The sequence below is a fragment of the Trichosurus vulpecula genome, chromosome 1 (genome assembly GCF_011100635.1).
Source record: "Trichosurus vulpecula isolate mTriVul1 chromosome 1, mTriVul1.pri, whole genome shotgun sequence".
NCBI classification, from domain to species: Eukaryota; Metazoa; Chordata; class Mammalia; order Diprotodontia; family Phalangeridae; genus Trichosurus; species Trichosurus vulpecula.
Window position 1 is genome coordinate 193,412,673 of NC_050573.1, and position 19,046 is coordinate 193,431,718.

The following is a 19,046-nucleotide window of genomic DNA, read 5'->3' on the forward strand; positions in this document are numbered from 1 at the left end:
TTGTCACGTGGAAGTCAGGCTGAGGGTTTAGGCAAAGTGCACAGAAGGCCTAATCCCATCTGCAGGTCACTCTGACCAGGCTTCTAGTCCTTTTAAAATAAAACCCCACCAATACTGGCAAAAGCGTAGAAGAGGAAAGGCAATGGCGTCCTCAGTCACCTGGTCCGCCTTCAGGAAAGGTGAAAGGAGCGTAGAAGCTCTCCTGGGCCCGGGGGATGTTGGGGTGACATAGTTTACGTTATGTTCTGTGGATGCCGGGACTCCTCCGCCCCAGCTCGGATCCTCTGGGGTTTTGGCGGCGGCGACGGCAGCGGAGTGCGCAAGCACAAGACGAGCCTAGCTCCGAGATGTCAATCAAACTCTCTGTCTGAGGCTGAAGAGGCTCAGAGAGGCGGGAGCGAGAGCGGCGGCGGCGGCGGAGGTAGCGGCGGCGGCAGCGGCGATGGGACCCCAGCGAGAGATTTGCGGCTAGCTTGCTAGCTGCACTTGCTCTGCGGGTCGGGGGGATCTGAGGGGACAGGTAAAACAATGCGGAACACAAGGGCGGCTGCTTTTAATTACCATTATCTTTCTCTCTCTCTCCAACTCTCCCTCTCTTCGGCTCCCCTTTTCCCTCCCCCATCAGACACACATACACACAAAAACACAGCATATATCACATATATACGCATAAAAATACCTATTACAAGCACACAGAAGCAGACAGCCCTGGGCTTTGATCGAATTGCGTTGACTGGAGATGGTCTGTATTATGTAAGAATGGGGGGGGGGGCACAGAACCGCTGAAAACTTGAGAGCTTCATTTTTATGAGAGGGAGAAAGTTGGATGTTGGGTGAGGGGAAAATGTGAATTGGGATTTGCAAAATGCGCCGGATGCAACTGAAGGCGAATTTTTTGAAAATGTATTTTCTAGACTGAATAAAATCCCCCTCGAACCCCCTTTCCCACCTCCGAAGAGAGACTTAAGGGGCACTTTTGGATTGAGACTAAAGTACATGATCTCAAAGTAAGCAGGATAGAGGTGGGCACCAATGGGGCATTAACAGCTGGTGTTTGCTCTTATGATGTGTAGTGCTCCACTCAGTAGTGGGAAATGTTTTTCAGCACCATGGAGAGAGTCCCAGGTTATAAAGAGCAGGACTTGGTGAAAGGAAAGGGTAGCTAAGGCACTTGCTTTGTAGAAAAGACAGAGAAAAGAGAAAAGAGTAAAGGTTTGGGGTGGGAATTTTTAAAAAAAGCAAGAAATGAAAAGTCGGGGGGAGAGAAAAGGAAAGGAGAGACAGAGGCATGTGTTTGACTTGTATTCTCTTCCTTAATCAGATTATCCAGGCAGGGTCCTGTTATTGCTCTCTTCAACCCCCTTTAAGTCTCCCTTCCTCCACCACCAGCACCCCACAAAAGGATTGGGGGAGAGGGCCATGAAGGAAATATAGCTATGCCAGATGTAAGTTGACCCTTTGAGTACTATGACCAATCAGGCTCACTCATCAGCAATCTTTGAGGCCTTCCAGAAAATGGATGACTTATCAGTTCATCAGCAAGGAATCTCAGCAATATCTTGAAAATATGAAAACTGTAGTTACCTTATTTTACATGATTTTAGTAATATTGTATGTAGCTGTGGATAGTTATTAAATCTTTCATAGAGATCTATCCTCAAGAAGATGGAGAGTAAAAATTAATATGATTAGAAAAAATCAATAAAGAAGGAAAGATGTTACTCTAAGTTCATTTTGAAGATTTAAGACCATAGTATGGGTTTAAACTTAGGGTCTCCTACTAAAGAAACTGTCCAAATAGACATAAGTTGAAAATGTATGGAAGAATATTTGAAAATGCAATAATTGTCAGGTACATTCCTCTCACACTACAATGAGCCACTCAGCACATAAAACAGAAAATTGATGAAGTTAGGAAGTTTTCTATGTAAAATTATAAATGAGAAATGGTTTAGTCTAGTCAGTGTTAATCATTAAATGACATATACTAAACTATTAAACAAAATGGAATTGGGAAACCATAAAATATAATTTTTAAACTATTTAATAAGTTTGGGCCTATCTGTCTATTCCTGAGCAAGAAATATTTTCAATATTTTCTCAACTACTAAAATATGAACTATGTGAATAGTGGTTTTTTTGGATTTATATTTGATATGAATCAAATTCCATAAGGATTTCTTTTCCATAGGTTTGGAAAGATGAGCGCTTAGAAAGAAAAAGTCCCACAGGACAGACACCAGGAAGAGAAAGAGGACATCAAAGGTAATAATCTGGTTTCATAATTATCACATATCTACAAATTCATTTAATACCACATAGTCTCCATTTAAGTAATAATGAGAATGCAATATCACCTGTATATTTTTCCCATTTTCTTCTTCCTAGTTTGGGGATAGATTTTAACATTTCATTGAAAGGATTTATCCCAGAGGAGCAGGCCAATTCATTCAGCAGGGTTTTTTTTTCTTTTTTTTTAATTCACAAAATTGATCGCACCTCCACTGACTTAGTACAGTGTAATGAAGCTCAGAATACAGAGCAGTAGTCTTTACCATGGAAACCAAAAGTTTCTAAGCTTACTCATTTATAGTAGCATATTCTAAAGTTGCAAGGCTATTCCTTAGCCTGGTTTTTAAGGCTCTCATCAATCAGGCTCCAATGTAAGATATAACACCACTTCCCTTATGTCCAAGTTCCGAACATGATGAACTGATAGCTGTTCTCTAACCTTGCTCTGTACTGTCCCACCTATGTGCATTCAAACAACCTGTCCACCATGCATGGAATGCATTAGCTCCTTATTCCTCTCTGGTAAAATCTCTCTTTGTCTTCAAAGCCTGTCTCATTTGTCCCCTCCTCCATTAGCCTTCCTTCATTCTCCCCTCAACTCAAAGTTATTTCTCCCTTTCATATTTTCCTAAAATACTGTGTCTAGATCTCTTTTTTTCTTCTCACACTCTCTACCAAGAATTGTGTATGCATTTCACATCGCATCCATTAGGATGATCAGATTTAAAGCTGAAAAGTGCCCTGAAGATCAATAAGTCTAAATTCCTTGAAAGGCAGCAGTCATTTTTCAACCTTTTATCAGAATGTAACATGATGCCTTGCACTAAATAAAACCTTGTACAACTAATTAATGTGCACTTACAGACTTTCTTTTACTCTGAAAAGTGAAAATTTGAGTCCATCTTTTTTTTGTTTATACAACATTCACAACAGACTCATTTGTTTTACATGGAAATGGCCAACTATTATGGAACCAACTAAACAAAGCCTGCATTGATCAATAAATAGCTAATATCTACTATGTGCCAGGCACTATGCTATGAGCTGGTGATACAGATACTAACAACAAAAAAGACAGTCCCTTTCTTCAAGGAGCTTACAATCTAGTGGGGGAAGATAAAATACAAAAAGAAACTGAAAACTTCAGGGAGTTGGGAGGGGAAGTACGCCAAACAGAGGAATGGTGAAGTCAGTCAGGTAAGTACCAAAGTAATACATCCAGGAAAGAAATAAAGAGATGTCTTAACTGAGGTGTCTCCTTAAAAAGAGGTTTGGAGTTCACTCTCCTCCCCCTTCCAATCAGAGAGACTGAGGGTAGTCATGAGATGGAGTACTAAAGCTCATGAGATCTTACAGGATGATGAGGTCATCTCAATTATATATCCTAATTCTTTTGCATGTGCCCACCACCTCTTGTACAACTGACTATAAGGGGGAAAACTTTCAATCAATCTTTAATTTCATTAGCCTGGATTTGATTTGTGGAATAAAAAGGCAGATATGAGAAACAGAATGATTCTAAAATGATTCTTAGTATCTAAAAGAACAACTAAGACATGGCATGTTTCTGGCTTAGAAACTGTCTCACAGCGTAACTGTTAGGGAAGGGCCAACAGGCTCACCAATAGGAGACCTTCACTTTGCATCTCCTTCCCTTGTAGTGCAATAGAAAGAATATTTAATTTGGCATCAGAGAGCCTGGTTCTAATTCAGCTCTAATTCTTAATATCTGTGTGATTCTGGTCAAGTTAACCTCCTTAGGCCTCCATTTTCTCTTCTATAACTTGAGGAGTTTGAACTAGAAAATCTCCAAAGTTAGTTCTGGTTCTGGTTCTGTGATTCTATGATCCTTCAAAGAGATGGTGAAAATAAAAAAGTTGAGATCAATAAAATGCTTTGAGCTTCATAAGAAATGATGACTTCCTATATATGAAGAGATACAAAATCTTTTTATCAGGCTCATGTAATAGAAAGATCACTGAGTGTGGAGTTGGGAAATGGGTTCAAGAGTTAGCTCTAACACTTACTTCCTAAGTAATCTTTAGCAAATCAGTCAAACTCAGGAAACTCCAGTCTTCTATTTGTTAAGAAAAGGATAATGATATTTGAACTACCTTCCTTACAAGGTTGTTTTCAGGAAAACACTTTAAGTCTAACAGCTCTTTGTCAGGCCTCATCTTCCTTGACCTCTCTGCAGCATTTAGCATTGGTCATTCTAATGGATGCTCTATCCTGTCTTGTTGTGTCAAAGATTCTTGATTTATCTCCACTCCAACCTTTCCTTGTCTATCCTCTTCACTGGTTATTCACCCTGTTCCTGACCTCTTAAGATGGATGCTTCCTCAGGTTCTGTCCTGGGCCCTTTTCTCTGACCTCTTTACACTCTCTCCTTTGTCACTCTCATTCAGTCCTCAACTATCAGTTCCCAATTACAAACTGTGTGCAGAATCCTGAATGAGTATGTCCAGCCCTGGTATCTCTTCTGCAATCAAGGATGCCCACCTGGACATTCCACCACCCCCTTAAACTCAATGTGTTCAAATCTAACATGTCCTTTTCTTCCTCTTTCTGATTTCACTGTTTCTATAGATAGCACCGCCGTCTACCCAGTTTCCTACATTCTAAATCATGTTATTTTATTTGTTTTTCACCCTTTCTCACCCCTGATATCCAAGCAGTCACCAGAGTCTGTTGATCCCATCTCTATAATATCTCATCTGTTTCTTCTCCCTCCTCCCATTCCCACTGTCACTACCCAAGTCTTTACTATCATGAGTCAGGAATATTTCAATAGTCTACCAACATATATTCCTGTCTCCAATTCTCCCTACATCAATCCATTTCTCATTTGGCACCTGATTAATCCTTTTAAGCATAAGTTGAGTAAAAAAAAGTTTAAAAAAGACTTCAGCAACCACATATACCCTATTGTTCAAACTCCCTTACCAGCATTCAAGGCTCTCCTTCACCTGGTACCACATTTATCCCATGATAGTCTCCACCAAGCGTTCTATGCTCCAGCCAAACTAAACTACTATTGGATCCTAGAATATTACCTGTATTTAACTCCATCTTTACTTTTGCTCATGAAATTCTCAAATGTTCTCTTCTACATTTTCCCTTATTGAATCCTTATGCATTCCTTAAAACCCACTTCAAATATCCCCTCTTCCATGAAAACCTCCCTAATTCATCTTATGAGCAATCCACCTTCCCTTTCAGACTTTGCATAGCACTTTACTTCCCACCTACTTGCTGCACTTGTCATGTAATATTCACTATTATACTTACTTGTGTTTGTGTCTTCTTATTAGACTACAATATCCCTGAGGGCAGTGATCTTTTCTTACGGAAAATTTGTATTTTCCCCAGTAACTAGTACAATGCTGTGAACACTGTAGACACTTAGCGTTTGTTGAATATGAATCTGAAACTTAAGAATGTTTTATAAACATGAGTTACTATTAATATCATGAATGTACATGAATGATTTTTTAAAAAAACTCATAAGCATTAAATATATCTATCTACAAATGTAAATTTCAGATCATCTGCAGATATATTGAGTTTTTCTCCTTTGTTCAACACTTGAGACTCTACACAGTCCAAAGATTCCTTAACATTCCTGCCTAATGGTCCTAGGTTTGAATTCTGGCTCTGCTGTTTACTTCCTCAGTGACCTTGGGCAAGCCCTTTCAACTTTCTGGGCTTAAGTAACCTCATCTGTGAAATCAATGTGCTAGACTAGATAACTTATAAGGTCCCTTTCATATCTAGATACTACGTTTCAGGCCTTATATGAATCCAAATTACCATCTGACTTTTTCAAATATGGCTTCTAGAAATAACTCTCCCCAGCAAGTGATTTTTGCATGATACTTTAGGCATTTAGAAAGAAGTATTAAATCTTTCACGTACCAAATGAGTTCTTTTAAATAGTTTTGCTAATATAACTAGTTAGAAAAAATCAGAATTTGGTCAATTGACAATTTCTGAGGTCCGCACAATGCAAACATTTTTGTTTGTCTGATTTTTGCATATACACAACATTAAGGCCACCTTACAAGGCTATCAGACATTCATTGATTCAAACAACAGATATCTATTGCTCTTCTACTACATGCAAGACCACGTACTGGGTCATATGACCAACTGTTAAAATGTATTGTCCAGTACATTAACTCCATGTTATGATCATAATTAACATCATGCAAACAGAGGGTGTCTTCTAAAAGGGAATACAAGTTTGCATGCCTTAAAGATAGAATTGTCCTTTGATGGAAGCAGGGTGAGAAGGACTGGACAAGTTATTTTTTTCTGTATTGGGAACTGTAGTTACAAAAACTCTCTCCATTGATACAGATGAGCATCTCATCTGTCAACTTCAAGGCTTAGAGAGTTTCTTCAAGACAATGAAAGATTAAATGATGATGATGATGATGATGATGATGATGATGATGATGATGATGATGATGGTGATGATAGTATTTATATGGTTCTTTAAGGTTTGCAAAGTGCTGTGCATATGTTATCTCATTTGATCTTCATAACAACTCTGGGAGGTAGGTACTATAAGCCTCATTTTACAGATAAGGTAATTAAAGTTAAAATAGGTCAACTGACTTTCCCATGATCACATGATATGCATATATCAGAGCAAGGACTTGAATCTTTGGAGTCTGCATAACTCCAAGGTTAGCTGTCTGTCTATAATGGTCACATGACCTCTCAGCATTTTGTTATTTTTAAAAATATAAACCCATTTTCATTTTTATCTCTTAGTTTTACCCTAGGAACCTATGGTTTTGTATTCCTTTTGTTATTTCAATCATGATATTTTTAATCAAGTTAGATTTCTAAGTCTCTGGATTGCAATCTTAAACAACAGGGGTATTTAACCTGAAATTCCTGGAACAAGCTGTGCAGTGCAGGAAATGTTTGCAATGTGTCATTCTGTTCTGTTCAGCATCAGAGCTGCTGTGATCCTGGGAAAGAGAGAATTTAGAATCTAAAGGAAATAACTCATACAGTTGCTAGGAGTGATTTTTTTCTTTCCTATTACGTCTATGATTTATCTATCTATGTGTCATGTTAAAGTCCTTCATACACTCAGTAAAGTATGCCTTTATGAGCTAATTTTACTTATGCAAGTAAATTATATAGCCCATATTTGCTCTTATTAATATCACTGATTTAATCCTCTCAGTTCATTGTGATTCATGGTGCAATCTTTAACAAATTATTTCATTTTTCTATGCCTCAATTTCTCCAGTGACAGAACAGGGTTAATGACATCTGTTCCATCTCTTCTACACAAGAATTGTACTATGATGAGTTAGAAAATGCCTCAAAAGTAATTCTATAAATATATGATTGGTAATAAACACTTATTACTAAATATTATTTCATTAAATGCAAGATAAAATATACAAAAGAAATCATCTCTATTCATTATTATATTAACAGTTATTGGGATAATGATCTGTGGGACTTTGCCAGTACTGACCAACAAAAATTTATCTAGGTATTTTGATTAAAGTTTTATCCTACATTAACTAAAAACTCTGTTTCTTTGATTGTCTTCAAGTACGGTAATTATAATGACCTTCCTAGAGAAGATGAGCACAGAGGTGAGATGAGACTTTTGTTCACTCTAAATGAGGCTTAAAAATTAAGTTGCCCTCCCTTCCCCCTCCCCATTAAAAAGATGAGCACTGCCTTACCTCTTAAAATAATAGAAGTCACTGTTCACTAGGAAACCCTTGTTATGTCCCATACAATATTTTGCCACAAAATAAAGGCCTTTATGCCCAGGGCAGTTCCATTTTCTGGAATTCAAAATGTGTACATTTAGAAAAGGTGAAATTTTAAAGTGTCTCTCATTGAGACCCCTGTATTTTTTTGTCCTAGGCAGCAGCCTACTTTCTCTTCCTTTTATCCTAGTTCTGGGTAGACTCAAAGTATAAATATGCTTGTCTTTTATTCATACAGATCCCGCTGCTAGGCAACCTTTGGCAGGATTCATCGGCTTTCATTCTATAGGCCTGCTAAAGGCTTGGCCTATATGTACCTACATTATCCTACCAGTTGCCCTTGTAATCAGTAGAACACATTTACCAGGTGACTAGACAAGATTATGGTTATATTCAGTAGCCACAGGATAAATTTAGGAATCTTTCCCAGTTTCTTCTACTTGACAAATTCCAATTACCATTATCTCTAGAATCAAAGGTAAATGACTTCGTTTGGCATTTGAAGCTCCTCACAGCTTTGTACCTTCCTATTTCTCCAATCTTCTCACTCATGACCACCCTTCGTGAATTCTACAGTACAGTCATACTAGCTTGTTTGCTTTTCCTTACATGTTACTTTCCCTCTCCCATATGCCTTTACATTCACTGTCCTCCATGTCCAGAATGTATTCTATTCTCCTCTTTGTCATTTTTCCTTGCTTCCTTCAAAGCAGCTTGAGTATTATTTTCTACACAAAGTATTTCCTACTGGTGTCCTTCCCAAAACAATCTTGAATTCATCTTGTATATATTCTGTATAGACTTCTTTTCTTTTTAAAGTTTGTTTTCTTCTGATTAAAAAGCATTCATTCTCTCCTTTACTCCCTCCTTCCCATTAAACAATAAAAATAAATAAATAAAATCCTCACAACAAATATGTATAGCCAAGCAAAACAAATCCCCACATTGTTGGCCATGTTAAAAAATATAGATGCTTCATTTTTATTTTAAATCCATTACCTCTCTGGTAGGAGGTGAGTAGCATGCTTTATATTTGATCTTCTAGAATTGTGGTTTGTCATTGCATTACTCAGCATTCTAAAGTCTGTCAAAGATGTTTTTCTTCATACTGTTGTCTTATAAGTTGTTTGCCTAGTTCTGCTCTGCACTTGACTCCGCATCACATTATAGAAGATTTCCCAGTTTCCTCTAACACTGTCCATTTCATAATTTCTTATGGCACTATGATGATCCATTACATTTACATACCATCATTTGTTTAGCCATTCCCCAATAGGTGGGCACTCCCTTCATTTCCAGTTTTTTGCTATTATGAAAAGAACTGCTATAAATGTTTTTGTACATATAGGTTTTTCTCCTTTTTTCTTTGATCTCCTTGGCATATGGATACAGTATGGATGTAGCCAGGTGAGGTCATAGTTTAAAATTGTTCTTTCAGGATGGCTGGACCAATTCACAGCTCCACCAATTGTTCATTAGTAAACCCGTTTTCCTGAAAATGTGTATATTCTTGTCCTTGAGGCCTTTGACTCATTAGGATATTTTAACCCAACTGGACAACTGAGATAACTGACCACTCATAGATACTTAATATAACTGGTGCCATACTCCTCTCCTCAAAATAATAACTTACTAAATGGTATGTTTTTGACAAGGGGTGGCCAACAAAGGTTTGAAAAGTGGCTAATTTACATTTGGAGGTTATCTTGGGCCCAGAGAGAATCTTCAATGGAGAAAAGGATATTTTAACTTGTGTTCCCTTAGTCACATTGGGATTATCTCTACATATCAAATGCGGATGAAAACTGGGGGGTGGGAGATCTAGTCAGACATCTAAATGCTTCCAGATATGCAAATATATGACATTGTTAAGTTATAGTCAGATTCAGTGGGAAATGGGCCCCCAAACTAATGGTGAGGAACATAATGGCATGGGAAAGCATAGAAAGTCTTCTGTTTCTTCCAATTATTTGCCTTTTTCATGCCATCACAAACTTAGCCACTATGGAAAGAGCCATCAAATTGGAACCAAGAGGACCCAAACGGGAATTCTACCTCTGATGCTTACTACTTGTGTGACTCTGGGCAAGTCATTTACCCACACCAAGTCTCAGTTTTCTCATCTATAAAATGGGGATAATAGCAACACCTACCAGACAGTTGTGGTGAGGACCACATTAGAGAATGCATGTGAAGGGGTTTTTTTTCAACCTTTGAGCCAGTCTATAAATGTGAGATATTACTGTTATCCATTGAGGATAGTGGGTGAATCACAAAGTGGGATTTCATAGCCAAAATAAAAAAAAAATTACTCCCTCAGTAAGATCATCCATTTTTCACAAGTTGAGGCAAAATCTCTCATTGAAGCAGACCAGTTCATGAGGCCCTGATCTCATTTAGCTAGCTATGAATTCATAGCTATATTATGTTCCTTCTTGGGAAAATAACAAAAAACTACCTCTCCCCTGAACATTGTAATCTTACGGCCCACATGCATAAGAATGCTAGCAAGTAAAGACTAGAGTACAAGGTTAATGACATGTTAATTATTGAGTAAGCAGCTTGCAGTTTAATAAAGCATGAGCCTTAAGTTCCCCCAATAGCTTTTTAATAAAGATTCTTTGAAACTTAACAATTAATTAAAATCTTAGAAAATACAGGTGATGAGACTGTAAGGACTAAGCACTTTCAAGCTACTGAGATGAGCACAATGGCAAAGGTTCTATGAGGGAAAACTCAAGGTCCTAAAGAGATCAGAGAATCACAGAATGGCATCTTGTCCAACCCTCTCCCTGACCTTTGAAGCCCCTCCACAATATCCCTCAACAATGAGGAAAACAAAGAACCTTGTTTTAATCTTCATATTTCAACCCCCTGGCACAGTACCTATCACAAAGTTGCTACCTAATAAATGCTTGTTGATTTACTGATTGAAAAAGTGGTGATCCAGTCTTCACTTGAAGAGAGTCCCAAGCAAACTTGGTCCATGGTAACTTAACAGCTCTAGCTCATTCTTGAACTTGGAAATATAGAGTGCTGGTATCCAAGAAAGTAAAAGGTTTCTTGCTCAGACAATGGCAATCTAGATGGCTATCAAAAACTTTCTGCTTCTGTTGCCGGATGGGATGTTTCCTATTTTTTGCATAATATGAAGGAGCCATGCTATTTATCTTGCATTTGTTTGTGTAAAGTTTATATGTTATGGCCACTGAGTATTTGCTGTAATTTAAAGGGGAAAAGAAATGGCAGCCTATGAAGAGAGATTTTAAATATATATATATATATATATACATATATATATATATGTATGTATATGTATATATGTATATGTATATACACATATATATGTATATATACATATAAATATGTGTGTATGTGTATATATGTGTATGTTTGTGTGTGTGTATGTATTTGGAAGGGAAAAGACTTTATTCAAATGGGCTACCTCATAAATTAATAGAACAAGAGATACACTAGATGTCTCTAAGTTCTTTGACATTTACTGTAAGGGCAAAATACTCAGGACCTACCTATTTGGCCACTATCCTTTCAGCCAAGAAGAATGAGTTCTTGTACCAACGTCTGTGGCGCCAAACAAGCACAGAATACACCTGAGGGTGGATATCAACGCTACGGAGTCCGATCCTACCTGCATCAGTTTTATGAGGACTGTACAGCTTCCATTTGGGAGTATGAGGATGATTTTCAGATCCAGAGATCACCTAATAGGTGGAGCTCGGTTCTCTGGAAGGTAAGGGGGAAAATATTGGGGTGCAGGTAGGTGTGAGTGTGTGTACACTGTTAGCTTAGGTAATGAAGAGAGAATTAGTAGAGAAAATATTTAACCCAGCTATAAAAATAAAGCCCAGGTCTTTAGTCTTTCTCTGACTAAATGCATGGTTCCCACTGACATTGTGCTCTTGGCTTGTCTTAGAAAAATGGGTATGAAGCTGAGTCCTAAGCAATATCACTAGACAAATAATACTTCAGTACCCCCAATAGATCTGTGATCTCATCATGTGGGTATGCCTGCCAATGATACAGGTCTCAATCAAATTAGGCCCATCTATCCTATGGAACTGAGATCCAGGTCTTTGACATTGTTTACATAGACTGGCATTACTAATATTAGTTATGACTATTAACACTTTTAATATCCTGCAAGATCCTCTTAATGCATAGGTAAATCCCTAACTGAGCAAAGGAAACATTTTCAGGTATCAGTTGCCGATGTGAGTTTTGAAATAGTAACTAGAAAAACTGAAGGAGCTGATGCATAGGGAGAGTAGTGTAGTAGAAAGAACAAGTCAGCAAATGTGGCTTTCCTCCTAGATCCGCTACTAGCTAATAGTCTGACCTTGGACAAGGTATCAGGGACCCCTTAAGAAGTAGTGCCGAACAGCAAAACAACTGGTTTGTATTAAAGGTGGGATCTGTGGACATAGAACTAAGCTGTGCTGAGTTCCCATGTGGATAAATATCCACGACTCTGGCCTAGATGAGGTCTAAAGCTCCTTCCATTACTAATATCCTCCAGCTTCCAAAGTTCTTTACAACTCAGTGTTGCTAAGCATTTGGACAATGGGGCACTCTGATGGATTATGTAATATTTTACAAGTAACAAATTGTATTAGAAGACAGAATACAAAGTTAGTTAATGTTTCTATAAATGAACTAGGAAAGGATTGGGTTAATAAGCTATAAACAAAATAGCACAGTTGTGTAAGATAGCAACAGTTAATAGGTGACCCAAGATCCAAGGTTAACCGGAGAATTCAATTTGTCTAGCTGGCTTTACCCAGGCTCCATCTGTTCAACCCTCACGGACCTAAGCCAATGAAAGAAGCAGATGAAAGACAGTGCAGCCTAGAGCAGAGTGCTAGGCTGGTGTCCAGATACTGGTATCAGCTCTGTCTCTCACCTACTACATGACAATACAGTAGAAAAGAGGCCCAGCTCCAGAATCAGAAGACTTACATTCACAGCCTGCTTCAGATGCCAGCTATTTTTGTCACCTTGGACAAATCACTTAATCTCCCTGAGTATCATTTGTAAAATCAGGGGATTGGACTAGATGACCTCTGATGTCTTTTCTGGATCAAATATTTTAAAGTACTATGATGATGAGCTTCTATGTTTCTTATTTGGCAAAAATCAAATATTTGCCTGGCAAAACTTTTAGCACGTAACAAGTGAAATGCTACAAACATCTAAAGCACTTTAAGAATTGGTAATATGAGTAATGGTGAATGATGATGGGGACATAAACTTATCAAGTGGTTTCGAGTGATAGGAAGACATCTCCACACAAATGTAATGGCCCCAGAATTCATTATTTAACATACCCTGTCTTTTATTATAAACAGTCAATGCTTGTGTCCAAGTCCTGGATTCATATTCTAGTTAAGATATTCCTTCTGCCTTCTTGATATTAAGATAGTACCTAGAGCTCTGGACTGGGAATTATGAAACCTCTGTTGCCTACTGAGTTGCTTAAGGATTATGTGACTAAAGGTCCACATCTCTACAGTGGAGATAAAATAACTGCCCTCTGTTTGCCTCCTAGAGAAGAATTGAGAATGGATGATAAATAATGCTTTCAATAACTTCCCAAAAGCATGTTATATGAATGTCTGTATCATCATCTGTACTCTCTTTTATCCATCAATATCTGTGAATGACTGGAGCAACTAATATTTCTTTCCATCCCACCCTCACTATGGTCAGGCCAGAGTCACAGATTCTTACTCACATGGGAGCTCAGCACAGCTTAGTTGTATGGCCACAGACCTGCCTTTAATGCAAACCAGTTGTTTTGCTGTTCAGCACTACTGGTCTTGAGGGGTCCCCAATGAGACTGTAGATTAGCTCAAATCTATAACCACAACTAGAATTAAAACTCAAAGCATGTGCCCTGCCATACTGATAGTAGGTTAGAAGCAGTGACTTTTGTACATGAAAACATTAATATTAATGATGAACTGCCCAAAGGTCACTCTTACCTGAGTAGCTTTTTCTTTCATTTCTAGCACCATTCTTGCTTTCAGTTTTGACTGGTATTCTTATGCCTCCTACAATGGTTCTCACTTCCCCCGACTCTATCCAGCCTCTTCTCTGCCAAAGCAGCTGGCTTGCTCCTGCCATACTCTCTCTCTTGTTAGACTGACTGAAATTTATGAATGCCAGGGGCTAGTTCTAAGTAACTTTATCATAGATGGCAGTACCTATATCTGGCACCTGTAAATTCAAAGCCACATATGGCTTAATGAGATCATACATTTTCCTTTTTTAAGTGAACAGGAATGATGCCATCTTTGTATTTTGCCTTTTAACTTCTGAGAGAAGCTCCCAATGTGGATTTTTTGTTGAAGGCCTATTCAGTTGAGCAGCAATTTACTTGGGGGTAAATCCTCTACTCCTCCTTACACATACTCAGCAATTGGATTTTGTTGTTAGTCATTTTCAGTTGTGTCCAACTCTTTCTGACCCCATTCTGTTTACAGCAAAGATACTGGAGTTATTTGCCATTTCCTTCTCCAGCTCATTTTATAGATGAGGAAAATGAGGCAAACAGGGTGAAGTAGCTTGCCCAGAGTACACAGCTAGTAAGTGTATGAAGATAGATTTGAACTCAGAAAGATGAGTCTTCCTGATTCCAAGCCTACTGTACCACCTAGCTGCACTGCAATTTAGACTAGTCAGCCACTATTTATTGAGCACTACTGTGTACATAACTATTCTTGGTACTATAAGTGGATAAAGAGAAAAATAAGACATAGCCTACATTCTTAAAAATCTTGGAATTTAATTAGGTACATTTCTGTTACCTCAGTTTTGAGATCCTGACATTGATTAAATACAAATAGAAGAACTAGCAATGACCAACAGAGCCCAGATTATTATGACATGGAACCAAAATTTTCCAGGAAATGTGACATGAGACATGATTAACTTTTGTTACATTTGATATAAACCTCCATTATCCTTCAGGAATGCTGTCCATTTTTTTTTCAATTATAATCAGGAACTAGTCTTGTAAAGTATAATTGTCATTTTTTACAACAAACAGAAAATTCTATTTTATTCAATAAACATATAATTTATTAGGTATGATGATATATCACCCTCATTAAGAGCTAGTCTTGAAGCTAGGAAGACCTGTTCAAGTCCTGACTCTGACTCATACTAGCTATGTGACTATGTTACTTAATCTCTCAGCACCTCATGCAATTCTCTAAGACTATAAATTACAGAACTGCATTAGTGAAGGGAGTTTCCACACTGGGATTATCCCACACCAATGAAATAACAGGTAGTAATAGATCCAGACACTCCTCCCAATACACACACACACACACACACATTTCTGTTTCAAAAGAATGAACTTAGTCCATTTGTTTTCTTATTCAAGATTAAAGGGGCTTTTTGAGGTGAAAAGATTTTCTACTTTTTCTTTCTAAATGAAGGTAATTGGTACAATAGCAAAGGCAGACACATCCAAAAGGTGAATGATTAACTCCATTCATCAGTGTTCTTTTCCATGCCCTCACACATGGTTGCAGTTCTGTTCGCAATGCAGTAATACAAAAAGAGGTATATTTGCTGCAATGTCTTCTATAGGTTGGGCTTAATTTGCAGCTCACGTGAAATTTAATCTCACTTCCCTTTTTGAACCTAAACCCTGTGTAGAAACTGTAAAATCATCTGAGTCCCCACACCAGTGTTTAATTGTAGAAATCAGATTGGTCTGGTGTTCTGGGGACTAGTCGGGGTTGTAGAACCAGTTCTGCCACTGAGTAACCAAATGACCTCAGGCTAGTCAACTGCCCTCTAGGAGCCTCAGATATCGCAGAGAGTCACAGACTCAGAATTCAGATTGAAGCATGTTTTCTTCTCTCTCTTTTTTTTGAGGGGGAGGAAACACCTGTTAATGTGGGAATTATTTTTTTGCATTACTATTCATATTTGTAATGGGTTTGTTTTTTCTTTCATTCTCAATGGATGGAGGAAGAAGGAGGGAGAAAATTCAAAAATGAAAATAAAATTGAATTTTAAAATTTAAATAAATAAAATAATAGAGGAAGTATGAACTAGGTTATCTCAAAAGTCCCTTTCTAGCCCTAATAGTCTATGATTGGGGGATTAGTTACAGTAACCTAAAAATAAAACAACAACGAAAAAGATGGACTCACCTGAGGGCTGTAGACAGTATCCCTGCTGGACTTGCTGGACAGCAGCTTGCAAATAAGTCTCTTTCTCTTTTATTAACTGAAAAACAAATTGGCCTTAACCAGTAGCTATGGGAAAGCTTCCAAGCCATAATTATGTGAGAAAGATGATAGTGACTATACCTGGCCCTTTGTAGAGTACCACTTTTTAATTTATTTTTCATTATGTACTGAAGAATCATCAACAAACATGAGCACTTTAATATACAAAGAACAAAAATGATGATTTTGATGCTATGTAAGAGATGATGAACTTATTAGATTTCAGTTGTTTTATTTTTATATTTATTTTAATTTTAACACTGTCATAACAAAATTGGCATGGGTTGGGGTTTTGTGTGTTTGTGCATGTGTGTGCGCGTGTGTGTGTGTGTCTCCTTCTGAACTTCTTTTTTGTTTTCTTCTTTTCTCACCTTCTGTTGTTCCTGGTTGCGTCTTTCACTAGGTCGGACTCATCTCTGGCACAGTCTTCCTGATCTTAGGGTTGACTGTTCTGGGAGTGGGCTTTCTGGTGCCCCCCAAAATTGAAGCCTTTGGAGAGGGGGATTTTGTAATGGTGGATTCCCAGGCTATTCAGTTTAATGGAGCACTAGACATCTGTAAGCTGTCAGGAGCTGTTTTATTTTGTATTGGAGGGATGACCATGGCTGCGTGCCTGTTGATGTCTGCTTTTGCAAAAAGCTACTCCAAAGAAGAAAAGTACCTTCAGCAGAAGTTCCAAGAGAGAATAGCAGACATCAAAGCCCATGCCCAGCCCATCACAAAAGCTCCAGCCCCAGGGGAAACCAAGATACCAGTCACTTTGTCCAGAATTCATAACATCCAGCCTTTGTCAGAAACCTGAAGCTTTATTCTGCCTCCCTTCTGTAATTTAGACATATCAGTTAAATGGGAGAACTTCCCCTTTGGTAATGGCAAGAATATGGCGTGTCAAACACCACTGGGCAGCAGCCGCCGCCGCCAGCTCACAGGGAAAGCTGAGCAGAACTCAGAGCCATTTGTTCCAGGCTTCAGACAGCGCATACATCCCACTCTTTATGATGTGTATTTCCCTTTACTAAACCAGGAGACCCCACAGAAATACTTGTTGACATCCTGTGACTTCATCGTCATTTTCTGTGCTCTTTGAAAGTGCTATACAATTTTAAACCAGCCCTACTAGTGGTCAACATCCAACTTAAGGATAATGTGGTCTGGTTTCATTTTTTATTTTTTCTAATATTTTTCTGCTTAGTACTGTTTTCAGTTCCATCCCTACTGAGTAGTATAAGATATTGTCAAGTATATTCATGGAAAAACTGGTTTTCCTTATTCTGACCTACAGCTTTACCTTTTAACTGTATTACTAAACATGAGGCTCCTCATATTAGACTCAAATTTATCACCCTCCCTTATGGATCCTACGTACCCTTGGAGTTTTTTTGTGCAAAAATGCCAAAAATCACCCAACTGAGGATCACTAGACAATAGGACCAAAAAAATTAAGAATATGGGTGTCTCTATTCATGGTATTGGGGAGGGAGCACAGTTGAAATGAAAAACAAACAAATAAAAATAAAACAAAACAGCACTTGGAAGTCAGGAAGTTGGAATTCTGCTCCCTACTCCACCACTAATTTACTTGGGTGACTCTGATCACTTCTCTAGGCCTCACTACAATTTATCTATAAAATGAGGGGAGTTGGACTAGATAGCCTCTAAGGCCCTTTCCAGCTTTAAATTATTTGATTACTGTACACCATATGTGATTTTATCTTCCTCCTCTGGGGTTTGTTTCAATGTGTTTGTTCCACAGACCAGTGTCATTCTTTCACACCTTGACTCATTGAAAGCCACAGATTTGAGGTTCATTGGTAACCCATATCCTATTATGTTCTATTGACAAGGTATCTCAATACTTGACTTTGAATTTGATACTGAAAGAAGTTTCTACAATGCTGTCATATTTTTATAAAGACTAAAGAAAGCCATCATCAAATAAGAAATCTCTGTGAAGATACTAACCTGAAAAGGATTTTCCTTCACAGACAACAAATTTTATTTTCCTTGAAAGGAAGTCATCTCCTCCCTTTGCACTTTAATTTAATCTGTAGGTTTAAATTAGGCTGTGAAATGGAAGATATGACCGTGGTATCCTCTCAAAAAACCCTGCCAACTTATGTTGCTATTTTTGAATGGATAAATAAAATATATGAATGAGCCGAATATAAATTGCATTGTCATTTCTTCAGCATCTGGTTTGCTTTCTCTGCCTGCTTTCTATTATGAGAATGAATAAGCAATGGATGAGTAACTAGATGGCTAAGTAGAAAAAGAAAAATTCTAATAAATGTTTCTATGGGTGCACTATCTATTTTACACAATTTAACATAAATTATAGGGGAAAAACAGTCAACATTTATTCATTTCCAATATTGTGCTCAGTGGTATACAAAACACTAGGGATATGAAGATAAGAGTGAAGCAGTGCCTGCCTTCAAAGAGCTTACATTATAATTAGGGAGATGATAGGAAGGAAGGAAGGAAAGAAAGAAGGAAAGAAAGGAGGAAGGGAGGGAGGGAAGGAAGGAAGGAAGGAAGGAAGGAAGGAAAGAAAGAAGGAAGGGAGGGAGGAAGGAAGGAAGGATTTAGTAAGCACTTACTATGGGCAAGCTCTGTGCTAAGCACTGGAGGATACAAATAGAAAAATAAGACAATCTCTTCTTTCAAGGAGCTCACATTCTAATCAGAGCAGCAACATATATGGAAGGTGTCAGAAGCATATCAGATGGTC

The 19,046-nt window shown here is 38.0% G+C and overlaps 1 protein-coding gene across 2 annotated transcripts; it reads left to right on the plus strand.

Moving 5' to 3' along the window:
• The first annotated feature begins 380 nt into the window (after positions 1-380).
• On the plus strand, positions 381-18,477 carry NRSN1 (neurensin 1). 2 transcript variants are annotated; one of them, XM_036750763.1, is made up of 4 exons: positions 381-520; positions 2,192-2,265; positions 11,599-11,796; positions 16,719-18,477. In XM_036750763.1, the coding sequence occupies exons 3-4, from the start codon at positions 11,608-11,610 to the stop codon at positions 17,115-17,117; spliced, it is 588 nt and encodes a 195-aa protein (XP_036606658.1). In that variant the 5' UTR covers positions 381-520; positions 2,192-2,265; positions 11,599-11,607; the 3' UTR covers positions 17,118-18,477. The 2 variants fall into 2 exon arrangements, with proteins under 2 accessions (XP_036606658.1, XP_036606668.1); XM_036750773.1 differs by lacking the exons at positions 381-520; positions 2,192-2,265 and adding an exon at positions 6,833-6,854 and having other exon boundaries at positions 16,719-18,468.
• Positions 18,478-19,046: the final 569 nt, after the last annotated feature.

Coding starts and splice junctions, on each gene's coding strand:
- NRSN1 (XM_036750763.1), top strand. CDS start 11,608: ATGAGTTCTTGTACCAACGTCTGTGGCGCCAAACAAGCACAGAATACA. Junction 11,797..16,718: donor GGAGCTCGGTTCTCTGGAAG/GTAAGGGGGAAA, acceptor GTCTTTCACTAG/GTCGGACTCATCTCTGGCAC.